Raw genomic sequence first — 23302 nt, 5'->3', positions numbered from 1 at the left:
TATGTTGTGCACCATTGTTTGCACAGCCCTTAAAGGGGCTACGAAAAGATATTTACGAAGGCCAGAAAATGCGCACGAACGGTCAATATTCCATCACTTATCGCTGCACCAAAAAATTGTGGATAACCTCACTAACACCAAAGATATCAGCAGTCGAAAGTTCTGTTCCTCCTCTCCCCACTCAATACACTGCTGCTTAAAGGAAACAGTTAAGAGAAGTTGTGACTACTTCTCACTGTGCCCTGTCCCACCTATGTTATTTGGGTGTGCCTAGTGAGAGGGTGAATCCAGATTGCCCACTTAACATCATGGGGGGGTAAGGGCTGCTAAGAACATGCATTGAGATATCACCTTAAGCAGTTGTGTGGGGTGACAAGGAGAAATTGTAAATTAAACAATTTACAAATTGTTTAATTACAGGATCTATGTGGAGTGTACAGATTTGGCTCAAATGCTCACAAGACCATCTATATAGTATTGCCAAATGGGCAAGTTGGTAATATGTATTGAAGGGCAAACAGCGCAAAAAATGAAGATGGGGGAGAAGAACCATGGGACGAGTGTGGTGCATGTGTTGGTATGCGGAATCAAGGCCTGCAACCTCACTGTTGTGTTCTTCTGCTCCTGTATTCGTTTTTTGCATTGCTTTCCCTTCAACGCCTCTACATATTTTAGCATTAGCATGTGGCTCTAAATATCTTTTCAGAGTCACTTTAATGTAGCTATCATTTTATTTAGATTGCTGCATTTGCTGGGTATGGTACAACTCAGTGCTGTTAAAGTATATGAGAACCTTTTCTCAATATTGTTCGTTGATTTATGCACACAGTTATTGTTAGATTCCTCAAAGATACTAAAGAGGGGCTTCAGCCATTCCACACAACAGTATGCTATGCATTTTTTAGCTGTTCCTTATCGCTATTAAGTGGTCTTTTTCTACTCATCTCCCTTTAGTTATAGACGCTCTGCTGTACATCTTAACAGGTTTATGGAGAAATTAGCATCAGTAGTGTAATTTGGTGTGTGGGAAAAGTTGATTGCCACCAGAGCAGTTGTTGAATGATGTAGAATATAAATGCTCCGCTTTGGATGGAGGCTTAGCGGCTGGGACGGTATTACAGAACTGCGTTCAGTTTTTTTTTCTGTGTATTGTTACGAAATTGGGTTGCCTAATATTAGCTCCGTGTCATTTCAAATGTAATATTTCAAAAATTCTTGCAGTGCTATATAGTTTTGAATTTGGGACGCCGTGCAAAAATGGTCACCGCGGCTTTTCAGGGGAAGCAAGAGGCTTTCAAGCCCGATGTTGAGCAGTCGGTCTTGGCAGTCTTGGTGCAGACGCTGCGTTCGCTGCGCGGAGGTTACGCGTATTGGCGCACGTAAGCGTCATCACTGTTTCTTCGCACTGCCTGTCTTTAGTAGCGTATGTGACGATTTTCAACGTCCTTGGACTGACGGAAACGCCGCTAAAGCTGATTCGAATTTCGAGGGAGCGACGGACAAGCCCGCAATCGACCCTTCCGGACGTTGCGTTCGCCCAATAAGCCTGCAGCAGACGAAAAAGGAGAGAGTGAGTAGGAGAGAAGGAAAGAGAAGTGACAGCTTCGGCGAAGAATTTCTTGCGTCCCTGAACTTGCAAATATCGTTTAAGCGGGCTTTATCTCCGGGGCACATAACTCCTGATTTGGTTGCTGACAGCCGCAAGGGGGTTCGGTTCGTTTCGGACTACTTCAACGTCTGTGTGTGGCGGAGGCTCCGGAGACACCCGACAGCAGTCCGGCCGCTTTGCTGCATCGGCGGCTGTTGTGTACGTGCGTGCGACGGCGGCGCGTCCGGCGCGGAGTAACCTGTCGTTCGTGGCGGCAAAGTGTTAGGCCTGGTGCAACCGGGAGGTGGAGCGGATTTTCTCGGCGGTGCGTCAAGCGTTTCTTATTCACTGCCTCGGGCACCGGCACAGATTGTCCCTTCCTAGTTCACCATGGCCGAGAGAGAAGACAACGTGTACAAAGCCAAGCTAGCGGAACAAGCCGAGCGATACGATGGTGAGCGATGTGCCCTCCCAAGTGTCGGGAGTCCTTTTTGGCATAGACGTTAGGCCTATGCCGCCTTGCCTCGTCCTCGACTGTTTCTGCATTTCGCAACGAAACGCTAATCCTTAGCGCGAGTTTGGAGCGTGCGTTGCATACTCTACGGTCCGTCGCACCGGATGCGGTGCTCGGCATTTTTTACGGCGTACGCGGTGCCTGTGTAATACCGGAGACAGATCTCGCGTGCCCTGCCCACGCTAACGGTGACTGCCTTCGACTGTAAGATAGTTAGGTAGCGTGCAGTTTATGTTCGAAACCTCATTGGGGAGCGATTTGTTGAGATTATAATTGCACGCTAACGTGCTCAACATCTTTCGTCGGGCAAGAACGACTGCAGTGAGGTCACTGGCTGCTTTGTCCGGCGTTGGCGATATGCCCGGTTTTGACATTTGGCTGAAGGCTAGTGGTTGATGCATGGCGAGCGGTCGTTATGCGAGCTGTGGCCAAACTACTGCAGCGATTGTTACTCGGATACGGCCTTTTGAGAGCTGCATTTTGCGGAGCGAAGACCGGGTGGCCCTTAGCCGGCATTTGGTCGCTGCCCTTGGGACCTTGAGGGAAGTGTGCCTGTCACCAGCTTGGCAATGGTTCCATTTTTTTTTTTTTTAATCTATAACGTGTAGGCATACTTCTTGTGTTGGTCGTTTGTTGGGCGTTCATTTTACTGCATAATACTCACTGCGGGGCGGAGCCCGTCCTTTTGTAGAGCTGCAGTGGGTACTGTTAAGCGCTACCGTTTTTGCGGCTCGTAAACATTGTAGAGATCAATGTCGCTGTATTAACAGTTCGCGCTGTTTATTCGAGTGATGGCGAAACCGGTAGGCTCCTCGCTTTGAAATACCGCTACTAATCAATAATCTGTTCAAGGAATGGAGTTCAGTACTGCAGTTTCCGGTGTGGATAGTGTTCGCGGAGCATAATTGACTTTTATTAAACATTTGCAGGTGCGAGTGAACACTGGTGTCTTTTTGTTTTGCCATAGTAAACGGTAGCGTAAGCAGTACTGCTCTGTTGAAATGCAAAATCTGCTGTTGTAAGTAGCGAAAAGAGGAGGAAAGGGGGATGGGTGATAACGCGCCTAATTTGGGATGCATCAATGCGAGTGACGACCGCCGAAATCAAGCATTTCGTGTCCTAGTCAGTGGTATTAAGATTCACCCAGCTATCATGTTATCTGTAAATGTTATGTGTAAATGCCGTGGTGGCATTTAATCAGTACGGTATGGCATTTCATGGCCAAGGGCAATCTGTGTCTCTGCCCTCTCCTGACCTAATGCAGGCTAATGCAATTTTTCCGTGTGGGATAGTACGAGACAATGCGGTTTCTTAACTCATTGCTTTTGCTACTGAATTCAGAATGGACTGTGAAATTCTCAGCTTGTGCAATGTTTTGCAGTAAGAATGGAATGAAGGGCAAATAAGCTGTTATGTGGTAGGTTGCGTAATGGAAACATCTACTGTGCACCGTGATGTCAGTCCTCTTGCAATTGGATGCATGTCTATGCAGTGTTTATACTCTGTCACTATACCTGGCTTTATATTACTTCAGTCTCAAGTGTCTTGCATGTTCTGCAAGGCCCTCAGAATAGCTTCAATGTGTAGTATTGTGAAAAGATTGGCTGTATTTTCATATTGCACCACTTTGTGCTAACACAGTTGCATCTTGCAATGTGTTGTTGGTGCCCACATTGAACCAAGCTTTATTTGAGCTAGTCAGTTAAATGTTATGAATTGGATGCTGGTTCTTAGTATGGAATGACTGTTTGATTTGCATCACATGCATAGAAATAGTTTCTTTGTGTTGACTTTTTGTTGTCACTAATTAATTCCAAGGTTGCTTGGAAAGCGCAGTTTGGGGATGAAGCTACAGGTGGCCCTCACTTTATTTTTTACGTGAACGATTGGAGTGAAACGTCCCTTTGGCCAACGGCAGGCAACTGCTTCCTCGTACACAAGGAAATCTGGAGGCTATAACATGCCCTTTTGTTTTCCTTAAGCATTGCGGTCATTCTGTTATTTGGTAGTTTTCGTTTCCTCTCTTCTAAAGCAATCCTTTATGTTGCTTTCTGGTTTATTGTTACACTTCTTTACAAATACCACGGTCAAAGCAAATGGTGTGCATAAAATTTATATTGATATGTTTTAAAGGGGAAGAAAAATTTTCGCTGTCAGCTTCAATGCATATCTAATTTATAGTTGCATACATCATTGCTGCAGGGATGGAGCTACTGCATTGTACTCTGTAGTGAGCAAAATTCTCGATTAGCTTTTCATTGTTATTATTTTTGGAAGTTGTAGACAAGTTCACATTTCAAGATGCAATTAGCAATTGTAAAAGCAAGTGACTGTCTTCCAGTCATTGAACAATGAACTAGTCGCCGCATGAGTTTGGTAGGCCTCTGTCATGCAATGCGTTGTGCCTGCAACTTAATTCTGGTGTGACAAATCAGAGGCAGGTGGAAAATAACTGGTTATAAAAAGCAGGTGGGAGGTGTAGGGCCATTGTAGGAGCGCTATTTCATGCTGCATAATTTGCTCGCTTTGATTTGTTCTGTTGAGCACCATGGTGCACTTTTGTTTGCTTATTGGAAAGAGCACTAGCATCCTGTATGTACCAGGCTCGCACATCTTGTCTGATGGGCAAAAAATGGTTGACCCATACCTTAAAGGTTTGTCTCCAAGTGGCGCAGGCCATCGGACAGCTTAGTTATGGCACCATCTGCTTTCAAAGCGTTTTCTTCAGACAGTTCTAAATTATCGATAGCAAAGGCTACCTTTCAGCTGGAACAGTGGTGCTGTAATCGTGTAGAGAAAGCCCACATTGCATGTCGACGTCTGGATTGCGAATAATTGAATATAGGACTTCTATAGTGAAAAAAAATTTACACCTCTCGAAGTAATTTGTTCTTTCATAAATTTTGGTTAAGGTTCGAACGCCTGACCCATTTTGGCAGCTTTGCTTTTGTACAAGCCGGTATTTATATCAATGTCATACATTCTTTTATATACAGAGGTATCCTAAGGGTATTTGCTAATTAGTGTTCGTCTGTTTAGAGAAGCTATAAATATAGTAGTGAGTATCAAGAGGACATGTTTGGGTTTCTTTGCTCGATGTGTCATAGCAGTGCTTGCATGCACCACCACGACTCCGTACCCCATTTCTTAGCTGTCCTTCCCTATTAACATAAACTGGAACATCTGGCTGTGCCCAAGTGGGGTGCTACTTTATGTTTTAGGTGCAAGCATGTGTAGAGTTAAAGGAGAGAGGAGGGGCGTAAATTTTAATTGCCAATATTTTCAGTGTTGATGAAACCAGCTTCAAAATTTTTGTGCTGCAAAGGCGAATATTAGTACTTGCTCATACTCTAAAAAAGTCTAAGTACATATCTTTTCGTGGTCGCTTTAAAACGGAGCTCAAGTGTCCTGATTGTTTGGTCTACTTCGATGTTCTTCTTACCTACTGCAGCAGGAAAGCAAGAATTTTTAGAATTTTGCTGCCGGATATCAACGAATAGAGTTCTAAGAGACAACATGGAATCAGTTGGAAAACCTGATGCACGCGGCGGCAGCTTTTTGATGGACGTGAAAAGCAAGGCTCCTGTGTGCTGTGCCAGCGCACATTAAAGAACCCTAGGTGGTTGAAATTTCCCGAGCCTTCCACCATGGTGTCTTTCATGGCCTGAGTCTCTTCAGGATGTTAAACCCCATGAACCAAACCAAAACCTAGTACAGGAGAGTTTTACGTTTGTTGATGTCAGTTGCAGAGTAAGGAACCTGAAATTTGCTGTGCTATACTCGGGGACACTTTTCTTGGCAATGGGTGCAAAGGTAGGGAGGCGGGGCGTCTTTAAACGTGTCATACCGCCATGTAGTTCGACCGCTTAGTTTCCGGTCTGCATAAGCGTTTTAGATAATTTCCTTCGTTTGCCTCGATAGCCAGCTTTTCTAACTTGACTCGAATTTTGTCTGATGAAAACGCTTCCAACCCTTGAGGAGTGGATGAACCAGAATGACCTGAAAGGGTTGTTGTCGCAATCTTGTCTGGAAAGAGAAAACAGTTGTAACGATGTCAGGCATCCCTGATAGCTTGTCTCGCCTCTTTACAGTGGCATGCTTCGGTTTCGATTGTAAGCAGATTCACCCCTACTTCGTTTTTGAAATATAGAAACTGGTAGAATATGGATGCAGCAGAAAAGCTGAAGTTGTTGATAGAGAGTGAAAAACTCCCAATGAATCGTAAGAAAATTTGGAAACTATTAAAAAAATTTCAGATTGATGCCAAATTTCTTGGGGAGGTTCCTGTAACCAAAGCAGTTGAGCTGAAAAGAAATGGGGAAATTCGGACGAGGTCTGGAATTTAATCCAGGACCTTTAGACTAAGATCCCGTGCATATGCCTATAGTCTTGATTGAGGCAGAACAAAGGTGGATGCGTTGTAGGATACAGCTTCAAAAATTACAGCAACTGCTAATGGGCCATGGTATGCAGCTTGTGTATTACTCTGCTGGGCAGATTTGCTGCACAGTAATCTGTTCTTGACAGTTGACTGCACCAAACAAGCCAAGGGTATCGAAATTCTTGAGCTTATAATACAGTCTGGTTCTCAGCGTTTCATTTAGGCTAGCGGAAAAAATTTTAACAGGGCTGCTTTCTGTCATGGAGGAATTTTGTGTGGCAGTTAATGCAGATTTTAGTTGTATCAGACTATGTGAATGCATTGTGGTCTTTAGCTATTGTGAAGTGTCTTAATAAGGCCCTGCAACATAATTTGAGTGTATTGTTTTACTTGTTTGTTGCAGTTGAGTTCTAGCGATGCTATTACCACCGATCATGACTCGCATATTTTGGTATTTAATACTTTAGTTTGCTCGATAAGCAACAGCATGGTACAGACAGTGTCGGTAAACAGTGGTGGTTCTTTGCAGCGGACTCCAACAGGTGCACGTTTGGCTATTGAATAAATAGCATATGCACTGCAAATTGCCCATTAGGAGGGATTTATTATGTCTTTTTGTATTTTACCTTAGAGGTATACTGAACAAATATCCAAGAATATTGAAAAAGCACCACAATTGCATTCTTAAGACACGATTACACTAGTACAGACAAATAATTCGGGTTAGTTTTGAGCAGATGGCTGTATTTTTTACGTTTTCTGAGCGGCCGCCGGGTCAGAGGCAGCGTGCTCCCGACTGTGAGACGGCGGGTGTGACGTCGCAACTACCCTCAGCAATGTCATGGCCCCGCGATCCCACCGCCGCCGCCCTCACACCTGAAATTGGTTGACTGGCTACACGCAGTTTTCCTTCATTGCTTTGTCGTATGCCATGCACAGCGTCTTGCAAGCAGTCGGGCAGGGTGCCCCAGCGTCGCGCCATGCACAGTGCTTTGAAGTGTGGAATGCTGCACACGAGGGGGACACTAACGGAGGGCATGTATTGCGGACAATGGTTTGCGCGCAGGAGGGAATGATGAATTGTGCGTAGGAGCATGAGCAGCAAAAAAAAGACATGCACGTTCCTGTGCTTTGTGAGTGCCACGGGGAAAAAGAAAAATGAGCAGGTGCAACCGACCACGGTGGGGTAGTTGTGACGTGATATCCGGTTTTGTCAGAGCTTTCACAGGAGCTCGCTAGGTGCGGCGATTTGAGAAATATTCATTAAAACACTTCCTTTCCGCTCATTTCTGTTCATAACGTAGATTGTTTGGTCACTCCTAATGCGATAGCTACCATCTGCGCTGGAAATCTCGGCGGCAATTTTTTTATTTAGTATACCTTTCAGTCAATGAATGCAATATGTTTGAATTACACAAATGCACTACAAAGCAAGTGACTTAAAAAGCACCAACAGAGGCGCTGGTTACTTAGTTTGCATGAAAGACTTTGTGGCCTATACACGTGGACGGCTACCTGTGGCAGAGTAGGCAGGAAAGAATTCAACGACCTCATCACTCACTATTGTAGCACAATAGTTGGGGGTGCGTGGTGACAAAGGAATGTCACCTCCTCACGCCAGCTCCGGTCTATTTTTTCCTCATTCTATTTCTGAGAGGCACCCACACAGTCTTAGCCATGGAAGAAAAGTCGTGAAATTTAGCAAAAAGTGTTACAGCGAGCAGGAAACCATGAGAAGCCCTCTTCCACAATGCTGTGATAACGTGCTCATGTAGGCCGTTGCAATTGGTGCCGCACGTGTCATCATTGGGAGAGTAAAATAGGAAAGTGAAAGACCGGGAAAAATGAGTTGAAGCCAATTTTTGGTTCGCTTGTATATTGAAAAATTAATTCCTTAATAACTCTGGTTCTAGTGCTGACTTCTGTATTTCCTTTTGATTTGGTATCTGAGTGACAATAATCCATCTAAAGTGTAGCGGATCAGCATTGCAGAGCCCCTTTAAGGCAGCCACACTGCGAGAACACAACATCGACAGAAAACTTGTTTACCAACAAACTTGTTTCTCAACAGCTTGTCAAGCTGCACAAATAGCTAACATGACAAGTTGCGGAGTGTTGCCTAAATGCAAATGGCGCTCATTAAGTATTTGGCTTGTTTGCCGGACGAGCGAAGCTACTGGCAACACACAAACAAAGCAGGCACTTAGCAGTGATTGTTTAATGCCTTCCATGCTTGCAAACAGTACTTGAAAAAAAAAGAAAAATGAGGGGTTCAACACTGCTGAATTGAATGTGAAGCGAAAGCTTTGGTTGCAGGCGGTCCAGCATTCATAAAACACAGCCAGCATTTCGTTGAACGCATCAAAGTTCACTGGCGTTCTAAGCCGAACCTACTTTCATGCCACTTATGAACGTGCCTGCATAGCATAGGCGTAACTTGTCATGGCAGGCTGACTCTGCCACCCTCCCACATGAAAGGTGAGGCCCCAGTTGTCACTATTTCAGCTATACACTGACGCTGAAGGCTCGAGCTGGCTGCCATAGTGAAGCTTCCGCTTCAAAAGTTTCCCTTCATTGCTTTGTCGTATGCCATGGCACAGTGTCTTGCAAGCAGTCGGGCAGGGTGCCGTTAGCACCAGCTGTGGTGGGGCTGTTCCCCTCCTCTTCCATGCGCAGGAGTCTTGCGGAAGGGAGCATGCGAGCAGCTATGCTAGAGGGGCAGCAAAGGACTTTTGCTGAAGTTTTTTTTGGTGTGTCAAGGGGGGTTTGCCAAGTTTTCCGCACAAGTTTCATTTCTGTGTAGTCGGGCAACAGACGTGTTGACCTACTGTTTCCAGTGTGAACCGCTCTTTAGAGACATGTTCTAATGCGTACATGAGTAGTTACGAATGTGCTAACTGGAATTAGATTATTCTGCAGAATGAAAGCACGTTGTTACAAAGAAGGCATTAGAACTAATGAACTGCAGATTTGTTGAAAGACGATGGAGACGTTCTGCTAGAAAATCTGGCTACCCATTTTACACAATACCTTATGACATCGACAGTACCAGAATCTTAGAAGAATGCTAACATTGTCCTAATCTACAGTAAAGGTATGCCGAAGGCTTTTATTTTTGTCTTTGTGTGCTGAGGAAAGTTGAAGCCACGGTCCCTGAAATTCAGCTTTGTTGAGAGGAAGTCTTCTGTACCAGACGATTTTTCTGCTTGATGCGTGTACACAAATTGAACAAGTAGGTAGAAGTTGTCCTCGGCTCATTTTGTCGTCTAGAACAATGCACACATTTCTTTGTGGTTGATGCTATATTTTTTATAGTACATGTTGATTTTATTAGCTCTAAGTACTGATAGCTTCTTCGATGACCCCATGGAGTCCACAAGGGTAATACTTGTTGCTGTTCTATCCACACGATCATTGGAGATGCTTTAACTCTGGTCCAATGTGGTAGCAAGCCTCGACAGCTTATGCCCTTTGCATTGCCACATCAGCTCTATTTGTGGCTCCACCTTCTGCCATATATTCGCCGCGAGATCGACCTAGAGGTGGCGCCACCATCACTCCGGTAGTGTGGATCGGCAGCCGGCGGCGCTCGCAGAAACGCGCGCTACGTAGGTCTGCTTCAGAGTTTACGGCGGGTTTGTTGGCGATGAAAACATGTCTTGTGCAGTATTTCTGCAATATTACAGAAAGAAATCCAAAGATTTCGCCAATGCAGCAGAAGAAGAGCGGATTTTAGGAAAACAAAGCACGCAACCACCAGTCTTCTAGGCTTACTTTGCACGTTTCTTGCGCTGTACCGCGCTCACGCGCCTAATGCTTGGGCCTGCCTAATGACAGCTTTGTTTTTCTTATCGACTTTAATGCGAGTGAGACCGGCGAATTTAGTGTCAAGCCCACGCAGATACAAGGTTCGTGCTCTGACCTGCAGTAATTTAGATTGAATCGAGAAAGCCTGGTTCATTATATCGTACTTGACTCGAGGATTAAGCAGGTTAAATGTAGCATTGGCAGCGCACTGCATGGATAGTTGCTTTAGACTGAGTGCACATCAACTCTGGCCCAGACAACCACGCACAAGCATTCCCCAAAAATGAGATCACGCCGACACTATACAGGAAACTTTGCCGCACTGGAAAGCTGATTGTTCACGTGTACAGCGCTGAGTGGATTGAATTTGCCGAGATTCTTTTGGCGGCCACTGTCATAGAATGTGATAGTGTATTAATGCATGCTTCACTAACGTTAAATGATTTCCTGAAACTGAGGAAAGTATAAGGGATTTCTGATGTGTGGGATGTTAATATAACGGTAAATTAGTATTGTAATTATTTTGTTTTGCAATGCGAATAAAGTTCACCGTGTGAGAGAACTTTTACACACGACAGAATTTACAATAATCAGCGATTAATTTTCAGTAACGTTAAAGTGCAAGCTACGAATTACTCGCTGCGAAGACATCATTATAAACTGCGCATGGGCACTGTCATGTTCTGGGAAGCAATTTTACAGGCTGAAAATTTCTTCATCACTAATTATTTAGCAGTAACTAAATCTTATGCGAAGTAAAATATTAGGGTTGCTTCCAAAACAGATGCCGGATATAAAACTATTCCGAAAAAAATGGAGGCCATCTTATCATGCGACTATAAAAATGTATTTTTATCCTCGAACTAAACACTGATATTTAAGCCCGCATGAAGCTGTTTTACTCCCCTTGTCAGAAATGACGAGTTTTGTCGGAAGACAGCACTTGGACGAAAAGGGATTATAACAGGCAACCAGTAAAGTACATTGATATAGGTGTATTATGTAATATTTAGGGTAACAATTAGGTGCAGGGAATATGTTTACCAAACATTCGAGCATTTTTCTAAAGCAAAATGTGCTCACTAAAACTTTTACGGATGCACTATAGCCTTCAACAAAAAAAAAAAAAAAAAAGAAAAGAAAAGAAATGCATATTGGCCCGGGTTTAACGCATAAAAGCGGCATCGGCTATGACGGATGATTGCAGAGGCTGGTTTTGGTGTAGTTTTTTTTTATTATTATTATTAACACCACATTTACCACGTGAGATTGTTTATTGTGCAGTCAAATTCCACAGCAGGGGAACGCCTTTCGAAACGGTTGTGATTGAATCCCCCGTTCTCGAAATCAGCAGTCGAGCGCCCTTACCATTGAAACACCGCGACAGAGGTTTAAAAGCAAAAAAGAAAGTACTCACACAACTCTATCGTGTATACAAACGGCATAGTAGGCATAGAGTGGTCTGTTCAAACTGCATTCTGCTTTATAAAGCAGTCTGCGGTGGCATATGTTTTAGTAGCTGCGGTATTCCAAGCAGAAACGGGAATATGTGATTTCTGAGCGTTTGCATTAACTTTATTGACGGCAACGACCTTTTTTGCTTTGACACGGCGTAACGACAGTACCATTTCGTTTGAGACATTGCATATCAAAGGATCTCAAGCGCCGAAGACCGCGATGGATGATGTCCTTATCCAAGCATGACATGCTCGATACGGACAAGTATATATTTTTTTAATGAAGCGTGGGGTTATACACTTTTCATATTTATTTTGCAACAGGCATATATAGGTAAGCAAAAGCTCACAGGAACTGCGAAACAAACAAAAACACTCCTGTACACGCCACATGCGCGCGCGTATATCACTGTGGGCTGACACGCGACGCGAAAACGCATCCACACTGAGTAGGTTTTGCCGCTGAGCCGCAAGGTGGCGACTCTGCTCGATCTCGAGGCCAATTCTACCGTGCACAGTGTACTTCCTGTGCTATTGCTGTTTTGTGGGTGTATTTACCGCCATAGCGCTGACCAGAACAGTGCAATGTTGCTGGCTTTGCTGTTTAGCCGGTGGCGCTTTTCTCGTGGAAGAAAGGTTATCTGGGTCTGTGCTGCGAATTTACATATTCTGTGTTTCATGGAAAGTTGCCCTGTTCGTGGTCCACGTGGGTCTGGCCAGCCATACTTTGACAGCACGTCTGCATATGATGTTGCAGAGATGGTCGAGGCGATGAAGCGGGTGGCCTCCCTGGATGTGGAGCTGACTGTGGAGGAGCGCAACCTGCTGTCAGTGGCATACAAGAATGTGATCGGTGCCCGCCGTGCCTCATGGCGCATTATCAGTTCCATCGAGCAGAAGGAAGAGAACAAGGGCTCCGAGAGCAGGCTCGACATGATCCGCCAGTACCGGATACAGGTACCTCTGCTCTCGAGACTGTGCAGTTAATAGCTTACCCTTCAGATGAAAAATGCATCTTCTGGCGCTGCAGCTGTATTAATTTATTATGACATGGCAGACGTGTATGTTAGTTGCAAAAATAATTAGATGCCATCAGAAGCAGATGAATGTTGGAGGAGCACAATAATGTGTACATATTACCTTTGTTTTCTTTAGAGAAGCAACTGTCTCAATCTAGGAGAGTAGACATGTAGCTGCCTATGAATATTAATACTATTTAGAACATGCTTTGCTTGTTCACTACTTGTCTCTCGTGTGGAGGGTGTGTAAATTGCTGTATGGGAGGGCTTCAAATGACATAGTGCAATAGAAACTTCCACAAATTGGGTGCACCAAGTTCAAACAAGTATAAATAGTGAAGTGCCCATGCAGCACATTGGCATGTTATTGCTTCAATGCTTGTCCTGTTCAGTAACATTATTTGGCAATGGTAATGTACAAAATGGCCCAGGTCAGCACCATAGCATAGTAAAATCTGCTTTACTGCGGTACTTGGAATTATTGCCCGTGTTGATTGCTCAGAACATATTTAAAAAGTCCGGTGTGCAAGCAGCTCTGCGTGTTGAAGGCCAATTGAATGCAACATTCTAGGCATTCAAATTTTTTCCCCACTAGACTGTACTCAGGTATGGTATTTGCATGAGGCACAGAAAGCAGGAAGGCCCCTGAATTAGCTTAGTTCGGCATTGCTTGCAACTGGTTTATATGTGACAAGCGTCCCAACCCTAGTGATAACTTTGAGTATCACTGGAGCTCTGCAAGCTCCAAAAGTGTACTAGCCTGTCTTTTGAGTCATTACATGCCATGCTTAATCTTTTTGCATCAATGTCTTGCACTATCTTACGTGCACTACTGAGAAGTTTGTGGGATATTGGGGGAAAAAAAGAAATTTTAAAAATTTTTTTATTGTTTGCACATGCTGATGGTGTTTGAACATCTGAAAATTTTGAACATCGAAATTGCTATTGTTTTTAAATGGTCGACACAAGGTTCGGGTAAAGCCCACCATATTTTTCTTACGTTCAGTGTTGCAGCACATTCCATTTATGTGGTGGTATTCATAATGCTCATGCATGCCCTTGGAAATTGGTCACTACACTAAAGCTCTGGTATATGCTACAGAACTGACCTCTGGGACCATGTCTCCACTCACACATAGCTCTAATTCGTCATCAACAGCAAAAGATAACATTTTATCATTTCTGTTGGTGAACAAGTCTTTTAAGATCACAGTTTGTCTTATTGCACACATGGAAAAGGAATTTACTGAATGCTGCCATGAAGTATTGTAATCGGGCTACTTTCTTACTGGAGGAGTGATATCGGTCGTTAATTAATGCATAGTGAGGCAAGTCGTAGGCAAAATGCAGCAACTGTAGTCGTACCATTCCTTCCATGATCCCTCCTGACACCTGAAGACAAAGCATTGGTTGTGGAATACTGCCCAAAACAGTGTTTGACAAGCACTTGGTCACTTAGCTTTCATGTTTTGGTTTTTGTTCTTTTTTTTAATTTTGTTTTCGGACTGCAAGCCTTATATGATGGGCCTCAAACATGCCAGTGCTGTCGTGAGCTTGCGAAGACTCAAACGAAACCATGTCTTTGGTTTCCCCAATGCACGCACTGCAGTTCTGTAGGCTGGCTTTGAGCCCAGTGCTTCTGTTGCACATTTTTCTTTGTGTACACTATGGCCTAAGGTGTGTAGATTTCTAGTCCCATAAAAGTTGTATGAATGAGCAACACTGTCGCCGTGGAACAACCGCAGCGGTGCACACGGGCCGAAACTTGGCCCCCTTGTGGTGTCCTCCACAAGTCTGGTTACTTTCTGTGTGCGTGCACATGGTGATCTAAGACAAGATGATCAATGCCTGTCAGACTCTCGGCCATTTGCCCAATGCATTGTTCCAAGACAGTCAGATGCGCCACATGATGCTTCACTTGTTTTCCAACCTGCAAGCGTTGAGCAGCAGTAACTCTAGGGGGCCATTGGCACATAATGCTGCATGCTGCCAGTCGTTTCTTTAAGGAAAGGGCAAGCTAGGTAGTTTGGAAACGTTGCAGTGTTTTGCTGTGAGTTTTGATAAACTAGAAATTCATACTTGTGATTATTTAGAAAGCTTGTGAACAGTGCCTTCACTATACGAACTGAACTGCAAATACTTTTCAAAAACCATTAGCGTATTTGCGCATCCCTATTTTTAACAGCTATAGCTATGAGTGTATAAGGAACGGTGCTGCACTGCAGTGCAACCACTAGTTTGCATGAATGGCTTGCTGAATATTGACGCAAGTATCGGATACTGTCAAAAATATTTGATTCACAGTCGAGTTGCTATTGAAGCTACACTATTTGGGAAAGATACTGTTTGCACGCTCCTGCATATTACTGCAAGCAAGTAAAGTGCTTGTAGTGTTGTCATTAGTACCAGTTCAGATTACATGATCGAATATGGAAATTCAGAAAGGCTCATTTGTGTGCCTGCTCAGTGATGTTCCACTGTTAACTTTCCTTTTGCACTGTCCTGACAGGTGGAGACGGAGCTGAAAGAAATCTGCCAGGACATTTTGGATGTCTTGGACAAGCACCTCATCCCCACTGCCTCCACCGGTGAATCCAAGGTGTTCTACTACAAGATGTGAGTTGAGAAAGTGTCATTGCTTTTGTAATAAGGTGTGGCATTCATATTTTTTTCCTTTTGCACCCTTAGGGATGCGTCCATAATTTCTGCGAATGCTTGAATAGATTCATGGACCAAATACTTTGCGGAAAATTACTGTGCAGTGGATGTCTTGAGCCTTTATTCCGCACATCACTGCTGCTTTTAAAGTTTCAGTACAGGCTGTTTTGTGAGTGGCGCCTTTACGCAGTGCCGAATTTCAGCTGACTCTGGTTGCATTCCGGTTTTGCTGTCTTTTAATGGCTCTGAAAGCGATTGCATTGAGAATGAGAACCTGCACAGTTCGGCAGGCGTACAGTGACCATGCATCATGCTATAACATTGGCTGAAAGAATGGTGTGGTTTATTTTTGCCTTTGGTCCATTTGTACTGGATTGCACTTGTCATGACAGCTGTCCTCTGGTGGTGGTGGTGGTGAAAACTTGATTATAGAAAAAGAGAGCTTATGAGCCTCTCGAAAGAACCCTGCAAGCTCTGTTGACATCCTCAGTTCGGGATGTCGTAGGATGATACCACTGCTTTTGCCCGTACTGTGAGGGCATGTTCAGCCTGCTAGACATATGCCGTCTCCACACAGTTTAAGCAGTGCAGGCAGATAGCTCTTGGCAGTGACCACGGGGTCAAAGTATTGTTATACGGCCGGGCAGAGTGTTTGGAGTTGGCATAAAATTTGTTCTCCCATCTTATCCAGGCTCTTGGCGGGAGGTAGATGTTGGCAGTGCTGGGAGCGATGGCAATATTCCACAATTTCTTTGTACCGCAGCAGTGCCAGTTGCAGGGTCTAGTCCGTAGGGCTCAAATGAGATATCCGGGGATGAGCGCTTAACTAACAGGCAGCACGCTGGTTTGCAGGAAGGGCGACTACCACCGCTACCTGGCTGAGTTTGCAACAGGCAACGACCGCAAAGAAGCAGCCGAAAACAGCCTGGTGGCATACAAGGCAGCCAGCGACATTGCCATGACAGAGCTGCCTCCCACACATCCGATCCGCCTGGGCCTGGCTCTCAATTTCTCAGTGTTCTACTACGAGATCCTCAACTCCCCAGACCGGGCCTGCCGGCTGGCCAAGGCAGCTTTTGACGATGCCATCGCCGAGCTCGACACCCTGAGCGAGGAGAGCTACAAGGACTCCACACTCATCATGCAGCTGCTCAGGGATAACCTCACCCTCTGGACCTCCGACATGCAGCACGAGGGTATGCATTTGTGCAGCGGTTGTCTGCAGAACAACTTAGTGCACGTCCATGTCTGTGGTGTCAAATACACGTGATCTTGACTGCACTAGATTTTTTTTACCAAAAAGAACGTGTTCAGCTCAGTTGTGTTAAGATTCCACTGCAGTTGAACCTAATCATAACAAACGCACGTAAAGCAAATTATCGGATAAAGTGAAGTAACAAAAGCTTGGGTTAGAGCCCTCCATTGACGGCGTCTCTCATAGCCTGAGTCGCTTTGGGACGTCAAACCCGACAAACTAAGCCAAACCTTGCTTGGCCCATGCTTTATTTTTCTATGGGAGTTGTATCTGTGTTGTGAAACAAAAATTCAAAATTTGGTGCTCGACAGTTGTAACAAAAAATTTCATTGTATTCACTGGCTCGAAATTCATAAAGGAGCGAAGAAAACTTGCTAACAAAATGCAATATTTTGGTTATTTGAATCATCCACAGCAGAAATGCTAATTGCCTGCTCATTCGTGCACCGCACCATTTAGGGCCAGAAAACTGAAACTAGCGCTGACATGCTTGTGGTCGGCACGTGATCAAACTATCGCATTACCGTGTTGCGGCCACTGCAGCCTGCTATTCTGGCAACTGCAACTCTCTCGCCAAATGGGGATGCAATTTTGCCCGATACAAAAATAAAGGTGTTCTTAAGACGATCGACAGCGGATGTAGAGAAAGGATGCTGCCACAAGCTTCAGTGTTACACCTAGCACTCAGTCGAAAATCTTTTGACAGAAGGTTGAAGGAATCTGCTGTTGAGGTGCTGTGACGAATGAGTAGAAGTGTTGGGCGATGTCACCACATTAACTGGCACTTCTGAATGTTAACATTTGAGGACTTTCTCTGGTTATGATAACCTGGCTGTTGCTGTCAGGCGAGTGACCAGGAAATCGTTGAGCATATTCTGGCAGATGACGTGTGGTAGTATGTGAAATGAAAAAAGCGGACTTAAATGAGGGCGTGCGTGCCCAGCATCCTAGCTTGTATTAATTGTTGCTCTCAAACACTGAATGAAAGGAGAGCTTTTACATACATAGTCATCTTTGTTCATTTTTGCACCTCTGTGTTGTAAGGTTTAGAATAGTGCCCCTTGTGTTTATTAGTAGGCTTATTGCAGGAATCTGTGCATATATTTAAGACTAATATCAGTTATAACGAGGTTTGCTGTATGCCAAAGTGACATTGGCCATACAAACTTGTCTTTAAAAGATTGTTTTCAAAGCTAGGCCACTCCTCCAATGTTTGGAATTGTTTGCAAATCTTAGTATGCTACTATTAAAATTCTTTGGCTGAGGTGCGAGGAGGTAGGAACGCTTTACTTGTAGTTCCCGGTGTGGAAATTTGGGAACGAAGGCATGCAACCATGCTTCATTAGACGCAAAGTTTGCATAGCCTTGTCTTTTCTTTTTCCCTGCTACTTGTTTTCTGAGGTGCAAGTGTGCAGTTACGTGTTATTCATGGTTTAGGTTGTGCTGCTGAAATTGCGTGGCGTTGCAGCTAGTATCAGTGTGCAGTCAGTCATATGTTAATTTAGCTGATCTATATCAGACTAACCTGTAATGCCAGACTCTGTTCTGCCATTTTATTCTTCATGGTGTTTTCTTAAGTGTTGAAATCTGATGGATTATTTGGTGTATTTGATTCTTGTAAGATCAGCTGTGCAAATTAGAATTGGTAACCTCCCTTGATATTACTTTTTGTTTTTCCCCATTGCAGGTGACGGTGAACAGAAGGAACAAGCACCCGAGGTTGAAGACCACGATGTTTCGTAAAAGTAGCTCTAGGCTCTTTCTCTCTACAAGGAATGTGAGCAAACAGCAGCAGCAGATGAAGAAAGGGGGGAGGGGGGGAACCAGTGGTGGATTGAGTGATCTGTCTTGCGACTAGTACGTGTTTGTTAGTGACCCAAACTACAGCAGAATTCTGCCCTTTTCTTCTTTTTGGAAGGTTTAACAACACATGCGCTTTCTGGAAATCGGAGCAGCTCTCAGCGCCTTTTTAATTTTTCTCCCCCCACTATAGGGGAGGCTTCGATCCCCCCAGTTTAATCCCGTTACGCACAGCTTCCCTTTGGCCGTAGCGCACTCGACTTGTGGCCGGTGGGCATTTTACTTAGCGTAGTAGTCTTGTAACCAGGCCACGACCAAAACGCGCCCGAATGGAGGCAGCGACCAATGGGGGTGTGTGTAGAGCATGCATTGCTGTGGGGGTCTTCTTGCCTTTGGCAGTGGACAAGCCTTCTCCCAAATCGTAGTCGCCCAAGCAGTGAGGCACCCTGCTTTTGATGAGTGTCACTTGGCTCTCCGTGTGAGCGCCCCCTGTGTTACTGTGACATTAGCAAGGTTCACACGTTCAGTGAGGTTTTGTTTTGGGGGCTAGTGATGGAGGAGTGAGTTGTGGGGGTTTCTTTTGAGGACTCCTGTAGTGTGTATCCCGCTGTGTGACGCAGAAAGACTCGTGCATGTGCTGGCCGGTAGTCCACTGTTGTTTTCTAGATGTGACGCGAACGAATCTCTACCTAAGTTCCTTGGTCCGGGATGTTTGTTGGTGTACAATGTGTTTGTAAAGCGTAAACCTTTGTTTGGTACTGCTTCTTGGTGTCGAGTTTGGTAAGAAAGCTTTTTTTTTTTTTCCCCTCGGTGGCTGTTAACTGTGCATTTATTTTTATTTTTTTCTTTTGCAGTACTCAAGTGCTTCTTTCTTTCTATGTTTCAACAAGCAGACATTCCAACAGTGTACTCAAGATGCCTGGTACTTCAGAGGCAGTCCTTTTACAAAACCGAGGGTTGGTGGGCAGGGGCACAAAAATAGCAATAGCACATCCCATAGGTTTTCTTCTTTCTTTTCCTCTGTGGCGGTGGCACTGCCGGAGTTGTTTCCTTGGCCCAGACGAGCGGTGAATGATACCAACATTCAAGTATGGATCCTTTTTGCGTTATCAGAGAGGCATATCTAGCCGCAGTGCCCTCTTCTCGGCAGCATCCTGGCCCAGCTGATTGTGACCCCTCCGCCCTCCCATTTGGGAGCTTTTACCTGCAGTGGCTTGCCAGCTTCCACGGTGTATGGCCACACATTTTGGTTCTTGGGCGGTGCCTTTCATTCACTTGCTCCTCTCCCATCACATGCGCCACAGCTGGGCTTCTAGCAGACTTGCTCGCGCTTTTGAGCTCCGCCTATTCTTTTCATTGTAGTGTGCTGCACATTGTGTCCGTACTCTCCCATTTGTGAATGGGGATAAGGGAAGGACAACAGTCAAATGCTGTGTGTAAATGTCTGCGTGTGTGCATGTGTGCCATTTTTTTTTTTTTTTTTCTCTCTTTAAATTTAGTGCTCATTCCTGAAATATGGCAGTGTAGGTTCGGGCGCTGGGATATTCCTTGAACGTAGAGAGCAGTGCTGCCTGTAAATTGTTTTGCTAGTTTTCTTGTGTTTGAAGCGCTGCGACTTGTGGGGAGCCCTTTCATTTTCTTTTAATGCCTGTGGTCATTATTCCAGGGTGAGCCAAATTTGTTGTCCCACTTCAGTCTTTCTCGTTGCTCTTGCCCAATTTTTTGGGCTCACAAGGTCTTTCGCGTTGCACTGGGTTACTGTTTTCAGGCTTCCTGCATTGAGCATTCCGGACAGTTTTGTCTAGCAGATTTTTTTGTGCTCGAGTTGCTGCCAGGTGAGCTTTTTGTACGTGCTTATTTTTTGGTCCAAAGCCTGTTGTCAGAGTGGTCATTTGCTTCCATGGCCTAAGGCTGTCATGGCAAAGCCAACAAAGTCTTGACCCCAGGGTCTGATGGGTGCCATTGACACATCTCTCTAAATTTATCTTTTTTTAACGAGGTTAGCTTTGCTTGTTAGTAATAAAGGTTCCCCAAAGATAAAGCCATTTTTCACATGAACTGTTTGGCATAATGTTGTGTGAGACCAGCTTTATTAGCTGCTTTACTGCTGTGTACTTTTCTTTCATTATTTTTTTAAATACTTGTCTCAATGTTTGTGTGACATTTGTGAAGCACTCTCGCAAATCTGTGCTGTGGACACATGAGTGTTTAGGCCCATGGGGACCCCCCCTCCACCCTCCACTTGTTCTTGGCGCCTTGCTATATCTCGGTGCAGGTGGGAACGGTGGGCACAACGTTCCAAAGGGGGCTCATCATTCGATCGTGTCCGAAGAGTGTGGTTTAACCCAACGTAGTCATTGCTCCATCTGCCGCGCAACCCCTCTCGACCACTTTTCCACAGTTCCCCCCCTTTGTGTGCTAGGATGCATGTACTACGACTTTATATCTCTGCATACTATGGCATTGTGTAAATTGGGTAATAAAAACTTAAAATTAAGACAACCTACAGACTGTCTTCTTCTTTTCCTTTTCTGCTGTCTACAGGAATGGTGACATTGTGCTATACGCGCTTTAACTGGTGAAAAGGCATACTAAATTTCACGATTTCTGATTATTTTTTTTTAGTGGCATCAAGGGGATTAGGGTGCTTCACTCTGGAGCCAAAGGACTTGTGTTCAAACCTGGTTGTCGTGCCAGTATTTTGCTAGAGATGAAGCTCAACTGGGGCCCGCTGTGGGGTGTTGGCATGCGTTTACCTTAGGCAGTGCAAATTAGTCTAGAGCACTCCATTACAGCATCCATGTTGCCCGCGTCTTTTTCAGGACAAGTACACAAGTTTTGCTTTCAGTGTCCCTCCAGTTCAATATCTAACCACCTTGGCAACACAACTGGAGATATTGTGAAACCCCCTCTGGCTACTGACTCAAATTGCTTAGGTCATTTTTGCACTGTTTTGAACAAGAATCTTTAGTGAAAGCTTCCTTTCGTTCCCTTGCTATCTCTTGCCTTTATCTTTGCACAGCGAGGTGTAGCTGCAGGATGATAGGCCGGAAGCATTAAACTACATCTAGTACCAAGTGCACTCCCATTTCATATGCCTTCTCCCACGTCACCCATCATGACGTTCTTTCTTTTCTTCCCCAGTGCTGTGTAGCAGGCCAGATTTAAATTATTCAGGCCAACCTCTGCCTTTTCCTTTCAATAAATCCATCTATCTCTCTTCTCCCATCTGGCTCTTAGTCTAGGTGCGATTGCTCTGCGCTCGTATACCTCGGCTGCAGCTGATGTCATGGCTGCTTCCATCACACGATGGTATGACGTCAGTCGTGTGACCAATCTCAAAGCTCACTCCCATTTCATTGCTCTCGCCAACCGTATTTGAAAGGTCATCCAAGGTCATGACCTTGTGGTCAGACATAGCCATGCATACCCTCTAGCTCGGTAAAAGTCAAATAATCGCACTTGAAGCACTGCTCTACCTAGCGTAATGAAGCTTTGACTTCTAAAGTGGTGGTAGTGCAGAGAATTTTGCCCTCTGCTAAGTTTCCTTGTGCTGCGAGACCATGGCAACATTCCACAGTTGTGGGCTACGAAGCTTACAGGATGTAGCTCTTGTCAATACTGCATACTGTAACATTTGTTGCAATCAGTAATGGAGTTTGGCAATGCATCAAGGGGAGCTGCAAAATCTCATTCAGGTTTTAAAGGACCAGAGAAAAATGTGAAGTATCAAATGGCCCAAAATGCAACTGTTCAGGGTACTTGAAGAGGGAAGTATGTAGGTGCAAAAAGTATGCGGAGGTGTTAGAGTTGTGTGGCGCCTTTCGAAAATAAAACTAAAGCACCACTGGTGGGCAGTGCAGTGCCTGAACTGGTGCAAGTGGCTGATGTGTGCAGGCAGTGGCAGCAGCAAGATGAATGTAAATTTAGGAAAAAACTATGCTACTGGGCAATGTGGGGCTTCCATAGTGCAGATGCCCTAGGTGTGCGGGTATCACTATTCAATGCAGCCAAGGTTCGAGGGGGTCTGAACGATCTCTGGCTTTGCAGGTCATTCCTACATGTGACCACGTGTCTAAATTAATGAGTGGTTGAAGTCAGTTTTGTAGGCATCGACCAAGACCGTGCTCTTAGTTCAAATGTCCTAATTAACAATATTTTGCTTTATATTGTTTTCCAAAGTCTGGTCAAACTTGTTCATTGGGCGTGCCCAAATAGTAGAAACATTCCTGTCCTTTTTCTTTTTTTATGCTATATAGCTATGGCTACTAAGCCATAGCTAATGGTCACACTTATCGGTTTTTGTTACTTGAAAATTTGGCATTTATTTAGGAACATTTTTTTTTCTTCCACGAACATTTTCCCAAATGGTCTACTGACTTCTTCAGTGATTTAATGTGATTACAGTGAAATCTCGATACAATCCCGCTTAATATGTTTGCCGGCATAATATTTTTCATTCCCAGCCGACATCCTCTAGAGGCAGTACACTTTTGTATGGCCAATACAATCGTATCTCGCATGGAGTTGAATAATACCACGAAAATGTATGAAAATTTCATATTTCGAATTCCCCTCCAAGAGGCAGTGAAAAGTACTATTTGGAGAGGAGGGCATAGTTTCTAAATACTAACGGGAAAGGGGCGACAGTAGCCGCAGTAACGCAGACTCCCGGAGCCAATGTTTTAGCGCTATTTGCCCGCGGAAGGAACTTGCTCCCACTTTAGTCAATAAGAATTTGCCTTTTTTTTACCCCCCAAGTTGTCACCCATCCTATGACATGTTGCGCACAATAACATTGCATATTTATCTTTGACGAAATC

The 23302-nt window shown here is 44.6% G+C and overlaps 1 protein-coding gene across 1 annotated transcript; it reads left to right on the top strand.

Annotated features, from left to right (window-relative positions):
• Positions 1 to 1621: 1621 nt before the first annotated feature.
• 14-3-3epsilon (tyrosine 3-monooxygenase/tryptophan 5-monooxygenase activation protein epsilon) lies at positions 1622 to 20981 on the top strand. Its single transcript, XM_084598289.1, has 5 exons — positions 1622 to 2042; positions 12505 to 12704; positions 15276 to 15382; positions 16277 to 16620; positions 18367 to 20981. Exons 1-5 carry the CDS (start codon positions 1979 to 1981, stop codon positions 18420 to 18422), a joined length of 771 nt encoding a protein of 256 aa, XP_084454415.1. The 5' UTR covers positions 1622 to 1978; the 3' UTR covers positions 18423 to 20981.
• Positions 20982 to 23302: the final 2321 nt, after the last annotated feature.

The sequence above is a fragment of the Amblyomma maculatum genome, chromosome 3 (assembly GCF_055883805.1).
Source record: "Amblyomma maculatum isolate TAMU_Amacu chromosome 3, ASM5588380v1, whole genome shotgun sequence".
Taxonomy (NCBI): domain Eukaryota; kingdom Metazoa; phylum Arthropoda; class Arachnida; order Ixodida; family Ixodidae; genus Amblyomma; species Amblyomma maculatum.
This window is presented reverse-complemented; position numbering and strand designations above follow the sequence as displayed.

Coding starts and splice junctions, on each gene's coding strand:
- 14-3-3epsilon (XM_084598289.1), top strand. CDS start 1,979: ATGGCCGAGAGAGAAGACAACGTGTACAAAGCCAAGCTAGCGGAACAA. Junction 12,705..15,275: donor TCCGCCAGTACCGGATACAG/GTACCTCTGCTC, acceptor CTGTCCTGACAG/GTGGAGACGGAGCTGAAAGA. Junction 15,383..16,276: donor AAGGTGTTCTACTACAAGAT/GTGAGTTGAGAA, acceptor GCTGGTTTGCAG/GAAGGGCGACTACCACCGCT.